The 13207-nt window shown below is 43.8% G+C and overlaps 1 protein-coding gene across 1 annotated transcript in view; it reads right to left on the reverse strand.

Annotated features, from left to right (window-relative positions):
- HPSE (heparanase) overlaps positions 1-13207 on the reverse strand; it is a 51732-nt gene that overhangs the window by 12277 nt on the left and 26248 nt on the right. Inside the window, exons 2-4 of the mRNA XM_012647151.1 lie at positions 7804-7949; positions 5662-5787; positions 633-806 (exon numbers count right to left, since the gene is read on the reverse strand). Coding sequence (XP_012502605.1) covers positions 633-806; positions 5662-5787; positions 7804-7949 — 446 coding nt within the window. The remainder of the gene's footprint in view (positions 1-632; positions 807-5661; positions 5788-7803; positions 7950-13207) is intronic.

Genomic DNA, 13207 nt, shown 5'->3' on the forward strand with positions numbered 1-13207 from the left:
CTCATTATATTACTACATCTCATTTCCCATTTTATCTTCAGTTCCATTGACTGATGTGTAGAAAAAGCGATATAAATATGTTTTGAATAAATGTGGCTAATCATTAATACTTTAGTTAGAATTTATAAGTTCCTTGCAAAAAAGTGAAGGAGACAGTCAGGAGCTTGACCCAGGTAGGGTTCTACACCGGAAAGTTCTAGACAGCTTGAGCGTGTAATGACGGTTGGGATGAGTTGCTGAGATTCACTGACAAGCTGAGAAACAGAGAAAGGAAGGGGAGAGTGAAACCAAACTGCCTGCTTCACAGTTTTGTTGAGTCCAGCCTGACAAGCATAATAAGGTTAAGTGACTTTGAAAATCTCAAGGGAGCCCAGGAGCCAGGAAGGTTGCTGGCTGCAACCAGTGGTTCTCACCTCAAGTGTAACATAAACTGGGATTCACAATAGGTTCTGGGACTATACTATAAAGGAGTTTTCTGCCATATGCAGTTCCAAATGTTGCGTTCTTGAGCGCTTGCAAGAGTGTGCCCAGGCAGAAGCATATTTGCTAATGCTAAAAGGAGTGTCAGACATAGGACACATAACGCCAGTGGGGAATCTCCTTATGAATGAAATGTTCCCTGGGGTACTTACCATTGCCTAGTTCCCAAGAAATGTTATAATTCTTGGAAGAGCAGTAGTCCAGGAGCAACTGGGCATTTGAACTGTTCCACTGCAAATCTGCTGTTCTTAGTAATGCATTTAGACCAAAGATCAAGTCCAGTCCTGAGCAATTTGCAAAAGTGTACAGCATATCCACGGAGCTTCCTGAAAGAAAAAGGTTATAATTTAATGGTTAGGTCAACACCCACAATGGACAAAGTCTTCCGGACTTGCTCTTCATAGTGGATTTCTATAATATTTCTATTGTTAAATTGAAGGAGTTCTATTCCTAAAAAGTGATTATAATTATGTCTAAGAAACAACAAAATTGGACAGGGAAATTAAAAAAAAAAAAATCTGACTTCATTTGAATGGAGTCCCAGAGAAGAAACCAGAAGCTCTGGTCCGGCACTCGTGTTTTGTTCAAGTGACATCAGGTGAATTGGCGAAAGCACAATTTATGGCTCAGTGCTCAACATGCACAACCAGACTGTCACGAGTCAGCATAGACCCCACTCATAATCTAAATATCTCTACTCATGAACTCAGTTATAAAATATTTTGGTAATTTTAACTATATTTAAAACATTTTTTAAAAATCCTATATATGATTTTTCAATTTTAAATAAATAGAATTTTACATTAAAAAACTGGCCTAGGACTATAAGACCGTGGTTTCCAAACTACATGCCAAGGCACCCTAGGGAGCCACAGTGAATTCATGGATATGGTTGTAGGATTTAGCAAATAAAAATACAGCACACCTAGTTAAATTTAAACTTCAGATAAGTAAGGAATAATTTTTAGTGTATGTCCTACGCAATAGTTGAGAAATACTTACTGCTAAAAAAATATTATTTATCTGAAATTCAAATCTAACCAGACACCTCTATTCACAGAGGCACTCCAAGGTCTTTTAAGTTTGCAAGGGAAAAATGTCAACATCTATTGGACATGACAATAACCACTACTTTTAGGTTGTTTAGACCTAACAATTTAATAATCAAAACACTAAAAAAAAAATCAAAATTTTTAGCCTCTTTATGATGTAAAAAAAATTTCTGAGACACTAAGGTGCTACCAAGAGTTTGGGAACTTCTATACTCTGCTTTTTAAACCATTAGCTAGTCTATAATTACTTCTTGAGAGTGGCAATAATTTTAAGTGTTATCTTTAAATCAATAATCATATGCATAAGTTCTTGCAATTATTCGTGTATACGTAGAGTGATTTGTTACACAGTAATTCACTGTGAGAATAGTTTTTTTAAAAACTCTGTCAAACTTACATCCTTTCTCCTTAAAAGTGACTTTGTTCTTTTTTGTTTCTAAGTCTCTGGCCTGAATTACTTGGATAATTGTAGCATCCAAGTAATGCCTGGATTTAACATCCTAGATTTAATATTGCTGATAAAGGCTGCCAAGCAGAAATTTTTCTAGCAAGCTGCTTTAGGTGTATTTTTGTTAGTTTGTTTGTTTGTGAGACAAGGTCTCACTCTGTCCTCTAGGCTGGAGTGCAGCGGTACAATCATAGCTCACTGCAGCCTGGAACTCCTGGGCCCACGTGATCCTCCTGCCTCAGCCTCCCAGGTAGATGGGACTACACGTGTATGCCACCACGCCTGGCTAATTTTTCTTACTTTTTGTAGAGATTGGGTTTCGTTTTCTTGCCCAGGATGGTCTTGAACTCCTGGCTTCAAGCAATCTTCCCGCATTGGCCTCCCAAAGTGCTGGGATTACAGGTGTGAGTCACTGCACCTGGCCTGCTTTAGGTGTTTTGATATTTTCTGTGTCACCCAATTCCACAAACTGCTGCCTACCATCAAGAAGTGACAGACATTAGGGTGTGAAAAGCTGCCGGAGTCCTGCGACCCAGAATTCTGCTGGATCTCGGAGCCATAGCTGAGGACAAAACGGAGCCTTTGGGGTCACCACGTGACCCAAACCTCCACCTTCAATTTTTCTATGAGGAAACTGAGATCCAAAAAAATTAAGTGCTTTGCCTAATATCACGTAGCTATTTGGGGCAGTGCCATTACTAGAGCCTGTTACAAAGGGGTGACTCAACTACCTTAGTCGAAACCACACTGTAGGTTTACGTAGTGCAAAATCATGCTGTAGAAAGTGCCCTGGATCAAGAATTTTAAGACCTGAGTTCCAGGTCCAGCTCTGCCACTTACAGGCTAAAATACGATGAGGGGTAATATCTTCACCCAACAGGAGCCTCAGCTCTGGCTCTGGAGGCCTGGAGCAGGCACCATCATGGGTGTGCCCCAAACACTGAGGTTGAAGCAGTATGTGTGAAAACTGCCTGTAAATCAGAAAAAAACCCTTACGCTTATAAACACCGTTGTTGCCTACGCCCTTTACAAACATTATAGCATCTTCAAAAAACCCAGAGTGTTTGCATTTTAGAGTATTTATTCAACTCATACTTTTCCCTTCCTCTATTTCTTCATTCTTCCAAATGCACTTGGAATTTATGTAGCTTGAAATTCCACTATACACCTCTTATAACACAGTAAATAGTAACCTCTTAGGATACAGGCTACAGATGACTGAGTTCAAAATTACTCTTTTTTTCCTTCTCTCTCTTTTTTTTTAAAGGCTGGTCAAATGAAGCAGTGGGAGTGGAGAAGGAACAAAGGAATCCGTAACTGGTTGTGATCAATTAGTTGTAAACACCACAAAATTACTCCTAAAAGAGCCATCTGGCCTACTTCCTCTCTCAAATAGGAAAACAATAAAAAAAACCCTCTAACTAATTATCCTATTCCCAGTCATTTTCCAAACTCTTATAGCTTACTGTATGAGAAAGTGGAAAGACCCTTGGGATGAAGATAACCTAGACAGCATATTTTTTTTAAAAAATGGCAGACTCTTTCCCTTGCATTATGCCCTGTAAGTTTGTAGAAGGGCGTCCAGCATCCAGCGTGGAGCTGGGTGCTGGGGATGGAAGACTGGGTGATGAGGAAGAGAGGTGGAGAAGGAGGAAAGAAAAGAATTTGCTCATTAAGTATGATTATTTTAATAAGGCAGTCCTCCTTTCTGCAGTCACGCCCAGAATGACATCTGTGACATTGCTTCCTTTTCCTGCCCAAACCAGTTTATGATGCGAGTCTACATTCTCATGACAAATGTTTTTGTCATCTCCTACTTAAGTGGAGCACACCCTCCCAGGGGACCTGTACTAGAAAACTTACGTGTATCTTCTAGGACACCTGTTGTAAGGGTGCCGGCCACTAACTAAGCGTTTAACACGTCCTGGCCACAAGGGACTTTTGCTACATCTTCCTTCGTAGGATGCTCCCCATGTCACTCAGCCATTACCAACCTCGGCCACAGATTCAGAACAACATGCAGAACCCCTATTGGCTTCTGAGATATTTGTCACTATAATGAGTAGGTACCTAGACTAAAGACAGTAGATTTCCGTCTGTGTTTCCAGGAGATGCCTATCAAAATTGAAAATTTCAAGCCAGAAGTCAAATGTTTCCGAATACAAATCAAATATCAGTATTTGTTATGCATTTTAGCATGGCCAGCAGGGTGGTTGGAGTTGTACTAACCCAGTTACACGGTTAGCAAAGGAAAGCATTTCCCCCCCGGTACAGAAAGTATGAAGGCCCAAGTCCTAGAGCCAGGCAAAAATGTTAGAAATCTACCAACATGGTAACAGAAAGATCGTGTGAGGTTGCAAACCATTTTTAGAAATCAAAGATAACTGGAATGTTTAATATAACCAAAAAAACTGAGAATCCCTTAATTACCTAACATCATGGGGGCTTTTCCTACTAGGCCTGTATCATAATGATTGATTACAAATGTGTACTGTGATTTTCTGGTACTTTCTGTCATTCCTTTAATGGGATCTGAAATGTCCCTGCCTTACATCAAATTCTGTTCAACAATAAATCATGCTTATTAAAGTATCAAGTAGTTTCCCCCTCTCTTAAAAATGCAAAAAAAAATAGTTTAGAGGACTACATTAGCTATTAGTATATAAGCTATTTTTAATTTATTACGTATCACATTTTTTCTGTGCCTTATAAATAAAAAACATATATAAATTAAAACTCTGATACACTGAAATCCAGGTCACGTACAATAAAATCTTACAAAGATAAATAATTTATTTTACGTAATGTACTTTCAATAATGTTGACTAACTCAAATAAAGTACAGTGACTTTAAGATAATTTAGTTTTCAAAAGTCAAAAGACGATAGTTTTGGAGTATCTGAGCAGGTTATTTCCTTAACTGAGATCTGAGGCAACATCATCCCTTGGTTGGGTATAAAACAACTTTCAGATAAAAATATATTTCAGTGTTAAATAAAGATCGCTTGTTTCATGTGCTCGAAAGCTCTCCGTGACAAGGTTATCCATCCCACCTAAAGACTGGAAAACTGTTTCGGTGAATGGAGATACGTTCCTGGTTTGTCGAGCTAGCCCTGTGTTTGCAAAGCCACAGAGGAAAGAAACAGAGAAAGCTGCTTGGTGCCAACACAGTCTGGTATAAGCCAAGATTCCCCTGCCTAGAGATACGAACCAACCCATACCGGGGCTGACTTCTGGGAGGGAGATTGCATCTTACCCTTTATACTTTTGTATTTGCATTTTTTTTCCTCTTTATTTTTTAATTTACTTTGTTATTTTTTAAAAAATTGTTTTCTTCAACCATGTGACAATTCAGCAGCATGTATTTTAATTTTATATGAGAATATATTCATGTCTTCCTTGACTCCCTAATTCTTCAAAAAGCAGTGAAGGTCATCATTAGATCATGAATGATTGGTTGAGTTCTATCTTTCAGTCTGTGGCTAGTGAGCAAAGTGAGATAAAAAAAAAAAAAAAACAACACAAAACTTTTAGACTCAGGATTTCCCATTGACTCTTGCTAGTATTTGGGGATCGTACAGCTTTCCACACCTGCTGTAGCACTCACTAGATTCAGCCCAAGTCCAGCCTATCCGGATATTTTGGGGGCGGAACACCTGTAGGGTGCCTTTCATTTCTTACGTGAGTAGGTGCTGTTCTTGAACTTTTTCTGATATTGTTCTCTGAGCAGCAATTGCTCCTGGGAGGGCCATTCCAGCTCTAACTTCTCACGCACAGCGGAAGGGATGGGTCCGGATTTGCAAATATCTGCAAGCGGAAGAGATCATTCAGACGGTCTGTTTGCACAGAGACAAGGCTGAAATCCTGTATACGTATTTAGTTAGCTATGTATGTGACTAAAGCAGGATAATTAAATTTTTGGTGACGAGGTATAGATCAGAAAAAGAGATTCTGTTACACATGACAACTTCACGGGCTCACCAAGCCCCACAGAAAAACCACCAAAGGGCAGGTTTCCTTAGAAACGCTGCACATACACCGGACAGACACACCGGACACAGTTTCAGAAGACTCCTCAGAAGCTTCTAACCCTAATGAAGAAAACATAGTTCAGTTCTCTTCAGGTTCACTTTCAAAATACATAGATATTTGTTTTACACGGACCATATGTGCATTGTGGTGATTTTCTCTTACTGTAATGGAAGGTAGGACAGGTATTGGTGACTTTTTTCGCTTTAAATTTGGTACCATCAAAGCTCCTGGGACCGCAACCTGCACGCTTGGAAAAAGCCACCACTATCCTGTGTCACAAGACCACAGGGTCGCCAGGTACTTACTACCAGGGCTGGACGACCTACTGCCGACTTCTTTCCGGGAAGCTACACACTGTGCTCACAAAGAACGTTCCAGAGGAACCTGAATGATCCCAGTGCTCCCCCCACCAACAGCATGAAGAAAACCAACAAGCCAAGGACGCTCTCCCGCCTAAACTTATGAGACCTTTCAGACCCACACGACTGGCGGGAAAGGGCCAAGTCTAAACCTGAACTATTCCAATTTGTTATTCAAAGAGAACCCTGCTAACTTTTTTCTATTTTTCTAATGACTATTCTGTTAATTTTGGCCCAATTGCTGATGAACTGTTCTAAATACTTCCTAACTGGAGACAACAAGCAGAAGGAAAATATGTAATGTGTGAAATGATTCAATATTCCTCATGAGTATATATATTATACCCACATTATTATAATTCACTGATGTATACAGTGTTTTCATTTATTATTTATTTATTTATTTTTGAGACAGAGTCTCGCTCTGTCGCCCGGGCTAGAGTGCCGTGGCGTCATCCTCGCCCACAGCAACCTCAAACTCCTGGGCTCAAGCGATCCTCCTGCCTCAGCCTCCCGAGTAGCTGGGACTACAGGCACGTGCCACCATGCCCGGCTAATTTTTTTCTGTTTTTTAGTTGCCTGGCCAATTTTTTTCTATTTTTAGTAGAGACGGGGTCTCGCTCTTGCTCAGGCTGGTCTCGAACTCCTGAGCTCAAGCGATCCTCCCACCTCGGCTTCCCAGAGTGCTGGGATTATAGGCCCAAGCCACTGCGCCCGGCCTTACATTTTTAGGAAGTGTTAAGACGATGATTTAACTTCCATTTGACGTCTGCTAGCACGCGCCAAAAGACACAGGGCGGACCCCCGCGGCGTCCTCAGGCAGGTCTCTCGGGTGAAGCCCACAGGCCTCCCATGTCACACTCGCCTGCCAAGCGGACTGAACTCGGCATCTGAGGTTGGAGCCCAGAAACCCAAACACTCGAACTCGCCCGGGCAGTAACAGGTACTCAGTAAAACTCGAGAACCACTGCCCAGTAACTCAAGTCTTGAAATCTACTTTTAGAAGCAGAGTGTATATCACCCTGTCCCCTTGTTACAGAATATCTTTCAGCCACATTCTATTTCCTGAATAAACATGCTTCAGTCCGCGGCTGCGTCCTGCTGGAGTCACTCTCTTCAGTCTGACGCGTTGCTACCCACACGTCCCCCCCAAGCAGCTCTGTCCTTGTGCTACGACCATCGTTCTACTGACAGCACGACTGACTGTCAGTTACGCCCGGCACAGCTTTTCTGCGAAGTCTCACGTTCGCGAACATGCAGTGACAAGGAATCCTGCCCACCGCTTCCTCCTTTTCTTTAGGTCCCTCCACGGGTCAGCCGGGGGGCCCTTCATCTCTCATTGTCAAGTATGAGCAAGCACAGTTTTCTCCAACTGCACTCGTGATGGACTCGAGTTAATTAAAATACATAATTAATCTTTTAAAAGTTTCACCCTGATTGACTTGAGATTGCCAGTAACTTCTCTCTTCAAAAGTTGGTTCCTTCTCGGGATCAAAAATCAGAAAGTCTGTCTTGGTGCCACCAAACCTCAGGTATGCAGGAGACAAACCTCTGGCCAAGGTGCGAAGCTTTGGAGAACTGTGAAGCAAGGAGACAAGCAAGAAAATATATTTACTTTTTCCAAGAAGGCCAAAAATTTTTACTTCCTTCTGTCTTGGTGGGACCTGTTTCCTAGCAACCAGCTGCGCAGGCCTTGGAGGGAGAAGTCGTATTGTTTGAAAGGGGAGTCGTCTGACTCTGAATCTAACTGCAGAATTGTTCTAGGCACCTGCAGGCAACCAACTTGGAGCTATAATTTGGACAAGAGCTTTTTTTTTTTTGGAGACAAGAGTGGCGTCATCATAGCTCACTGAGACCTCAAACTCCTGGACTCAAGCAATACTCCTGCCTAGGCCTCCCAGACTGCTAGGATTACAGGCGTGAGCCACCGCGCCTGGTAAAGAGCTTGTATTTTAAGCTTGAGCCCAGGAGTTAGAGGTTGCTGTGAGCTAGGATGACGCCATGGCACTCTAGCCCAGGTGACAGAGCGAGACTGTGTCTCAAAAAAATAAAAAAAGTTAAGTTTTATGTTTTGTGTTAAAATACACAGTACATACAGTATAACTTTAACAATAAAAATAACATATATATTTCTATATAGGAGAGAAATGTGCCAGGATGATCACAGTGGTCATTACTATATGGTGAGATGGATGATAGACTCTTTTCTAATACTTTTCTGTATTTGACAAGTTTTCCATAACAAGCCCATGATATTTTAAATTACACAACTTGGGTTTTGTTGTGTGCGTGCATTTTGTTTTTCATAGGTGAAGAAACCAAGATTTGCCTAAAGGAGACAGAGGCATCATTAATTAATTAATTTATTTATTTTTTAAGACAGAGTCTCATTCTCTTGCCCCGGCTAGAGTGCCATGGCGTCAGCCTAGCTCACAGCAACCTCAAACTCCTGGGCTCAAGCGATCCTCCTGCCTCAGCCTCCCGAGTAGCTGGGACTACAGGCACGCGCCACCATGCCCGGCTAATTTTTTCTATATATTTTTAGTTGTCCGATTAATTTCTTTCTATTTTTAGTAGAGATGGGGTCTCGCTCTTGCTCAGGCTGGTCTCGAACTCCTGAGCTCAAACAATCCGCCCGCCTCGGCCTCCCAGAGTGCTAGGATTACGGGTGTGAGCCACCGCGCCCAGCCTATCATTAATTTATTGAACAAGTACTTGTTGCAGGCCCACCGCGTGCCGGGCATCACGCTACTGCTGGGGATACAACGGTGTAGCAGACAGGGGTACCTGCCGTCCTCGTATCGTTTACAGTCCGATGATACGTAGGAACGAGTAAACAGACAATTCTAAACCAGTGCTCTGGGAACATACAGGGGTCTCCTAACCCAGACTTTGGGCTGGGAGTAGGGGGTGGTTAGAGAAGGTTTTCCAGGGAAAATGGCCTCGCTGTTAGACATATAAAAGGAATAAACTTTATCCAGATTAAAGATAGTGGAATGGGATTGAAGGAAGTGTCCCAGCTGAAGGGAAAAGTCTGTGCAAAGACCAGAGGAGTGCCAACTCCAGATGAGGGCAATAGGGAGCCATGGAAGGATTTCGAGTAGTGGGAGTGACCTCACCAGATGGTGGTTTTAGGAAGGAATCACAGGCTGCAGTGTGACAGACTGCAAAGAAGGACGGAAACTCTGGCCATGTTAATGCAGACAGAAAACAGACAGAAAGATTGGGGGCAGGTAACAGCAGTGCGGATGGAGGGGGCGGATACGGTGGAGGTTTATCTAGAGGTAGAGTAATAGATTTGGCTGTTAACTGGATGTTGAGGAGGAGGCAAGAATGACTCCTGGGAAGCACCTTGGAAGACGGCGACGTCATTTGCTGGAATGAGGAACAGGCGATAGACTGAAGATGGGGCTGAGGAGAGGGAAGGGGGTTCAGTTGTGTGACTCTGAGATTTGAGCTGGGGACACAGAGTGGCGAATCCTCAGTATGAAAGTCAGCGACCTGTAGCCCCTAGCCCACAGCTCCCGAGACAGACCTCTAAAACCACATGAGAAACGTCCTCAGAGAGTCACCAGGCTGGCTCCAGGCCGCTGCCCTTGGCCAGGCACCGATTCTGATCCCTGGCATTTTGACTGTGTTTGATGATAGAGGAAACTCACTTTGATTTCTGTAGCGGAGATTTGTAAGCAACTGAGACAGACTGGTGCTGTCTGGGGCGTGGCGGGGAACCTGTGGCATCACAAGACACAACCTCAGTCAGACAGCCGAGAGCCACAGCCTGGTGCCTGGAGGTATGAACTGTGCCACCTTGGCTCACTCTTGGTCACACCACCCGGCCTTAATTTTCTTCGTAGCATTCACCACTCTCTGAAATTAGCTTCCTTATTTGTTTCCTGGGTTTACTATCTGCCCCAGCCCCCTACTCTGATGGAAGCTCCCCGAGAGAGAGCAGGGCCGTTTCTGGCTGGCCTATCGCAATCTCCCCAGCACCTAGACAAGCGCCTGGCACACAGATGGTGCTTAATAGATACTTGTTAAGTGAATGAACGTGTGAGGTCAGCCTGCTGAAAGGGTAACGGGAGGCCAAAGACTGTTTTCTGAACAAAATTAAAATCCTTTGCTACCTGGATGCTGCCAAGTAAAGGAAATCACATGCTCCAAAGTTTTGGTATTGAGGACTTTTGGTTCGTCTCCTTTCCAATGGAATATTTTCTGGTTTTGAGAACATAATACGGATGCCCTCTGACAAAAACCAGATTTAATACAGATGCAAAACATGCCGTAAGACCAAAACGGATCCAATGTACAATATTTCAATCATATACAGGAAAAAGAAAGAAAAAAAAAGTCCCCACCCCCACAGCGACAGGGAAATAACAAAAGAACCCATAAAAGCAGCTGCAGCTATTCTATTTCCAGAACAGTTCGTTAGGAAAAAAAAAAAAAAAGAGAGTCTGCAGGTGTTTTTATTTTATCTTTTGTACACAAATAAATTGCATCTCTCTGACATGAAAGCAGAAGTGTGCTAGGGTCCAGCTTGTGCCAGGTCGCCAGCCTGGGAGAGTAAAATGTTAATTTTGAGAAATTTTGTGAGCCAGCTGGTAAACTGTTGGCCATTTGAAATTGGCCATGCTGGGGGTAGTCACACCACAGAAATCAGCAAAAACCAGAATCAGTCTCTCCTCCTCCCAGACATCCGATACCACTTTTGCTCCGTGGTTCTTACAGTCTTCAGCACTATTCTTTTTGAGCTTGTATCAGTGATCCGTGCTGGCGAATGTGTCTTAGCTGAAGCGTAAGGTACACTGTCCCCTACGGCAGCCGAGCTGAGCACTTCAAACGCAGTTGGTCTGAGCAGTGCTACAAGTATGTGAAACACACCAGAGTTCCAAGACCCGGTTCGAGAAATGTTAAATATCTCACTAATATTTCTATACTGATTACATGTTGAAATGGTAATATTTTTGATATACGGAGCTAATTATTAAAATTAATTTTTCCTCTTTCTTTTTGCTCTGTTTAATATGGCCACAAGAAAATGTACAATTACATAAGTGCCTTGCATATGAGGCTCATGGGACAGTTCTGTTGGGCCACGTGGGTCTAGGGCAAGGACCTGTTTGGGGTTCTGCACACAGTCAAGCTTAGGAAGTACTTGGATTGGTTTGTTCATTAATTCTTTCTGGGAAGAGGGTAAATTAAAAAAATGCCCCTTTTGGATTCTAGATTATTCTATTATCGGCATTTAAGTTTTGTGGTACTTCATGTTCTCTGGTTGCAAATGTGGGGGGAAAAAACCCTGTTTACCATCGTTCGAAGCCAGGAAGGTCACCTGATTAAGTGTGCTGAACCTCCTCTGAAGTACCTGAGAGGTTCCGGCTGTGACACTCCCACTCCCCTGTGAATGCTTCTTTTCATTCTAGCAATCTCTTGGTTCTTTTCCAATCTTTTTCTACCATGCCCTACGCTGTGGCCTTTAACAACACATAACCTGCTTTCCCCTTTTGTGGGCCCTATTGCCTCTGCCATCACAGTCTGGTTTCAAAGTCCACTCCTCATGTACTCTCTGGCTGACCACAGCCGAGTAATCTTATCTCCCTGAGCCTCAGTTTCTTAATTTAGCCCGTGGGAGTGCTAATAGCGCTCACCTCAAGCGTTGCAGCAAGGGCTAAATGAATTAACGCCTGGCGGGTGCTTAGAACGGGCGGCAGGCAAATGGCAAGGGCTCAGTGGCAGCTGGGCGTGCCGTGCTCCCCTCCTCACTCCTTCAGCTTTCCTCCGCTCAGCTCTGGCCGTCCTTGCCCGCGCATCTTCATTTGGGAGGAGCTGTAGTGAAGCCACACTCCTCCCCCCTCCTTCACTGCGGACACATCCTAAGCTCCTGTTGTCTTCTGAGATGGCCGGGCCACCGGGGCACGGTGCCACCCATCCTGGGGGGATGGACCCTCAGACCCTATTTAGAAGCTAGGTCTTAGACAAGGACAGGGAGCTCCAGCCTCTTTCAGGTCTTAGCTGAGAACAGCCTGGAAGTGCTTGTGGAAGCTTCCGGGGAGCTGACCTAGAAGGTGGCCTCTCTAAGAGAAGGTAGCGGGAACAGATGGGAGCCAGCCTGGAGAGAAGCCTGTATGGACAGGAATGAACTGCGTTTTGTAAACCTGAAAAAAGCTTTATCGATCGCATGCTATGTTCTCTTCGTTTTCCATCATCCTCCATCTTTAACAGAAAGGTGGGGAGCAAGGGAAAAAAGCGTGCTATGGGAAACCGAGAGAGGTGTTTAAGAGGAAGAGAGGTTAGCGTCCTCACTCAATTGCACATCAGAAGGTCTGTGTGTTGGGGGAGGGTACTAATCAATCGGGGTGAGCTGGACTGCAGGGTGAGCAGGCCAGGACCCTGAAAGTCATGCTGCAGTCTCTTACTCCGGGGAGGAGCCCCCACCTGGCCTCCTTCCTTGGGGAGGGGGTGGGGCATGTGCTGGCGCAGCAGGAGAGGGCTTGGGTCCTCGCGTTTCAGTACATGGACATCTGCCTCGTTCCTGTTTTCAGTAAGGCACGTCCCCCAACCTCCCTGCCCCCAAGCTAGGCCTGGGGTACTCAGATCTGAAGCCCTGTGGTTCAGCGTTTCTCCTGAGTAATATTCCTGTCCCCCAACTAGCTGCTGCCTGGTATCAGCTTCCTACCCCCTCCTCCCCATCAGGAAATTCTCTCTCTGTGCAAGGGAAAAGATAGAGTTTCACTATGATCAAAAAAACCCACAGAAAACTGGCGAATGCCTAGTAAGTACTCACCATTTCCCGTGAAGGATTATTATTATTATTGTTCTTTTTTTTTTTTTTTTTT

The sequence above is a fragment of the Propithecus coquereli genome, unplaced genomic scaffold (assembly GCF_000956105.1).
Source record: "Propithecus coquereli isolate 6110/MARCELLA unplaced genomic scaffold, Pcoq_1.0 Scaffold26, whole genome shotgun sequence".
NCBI classification, from domain to species: Eukaryota; Metazoa; Chordata; class Mammalia; order Primates; family Indriidae; genus Propithecus; species Propithecus coquereli.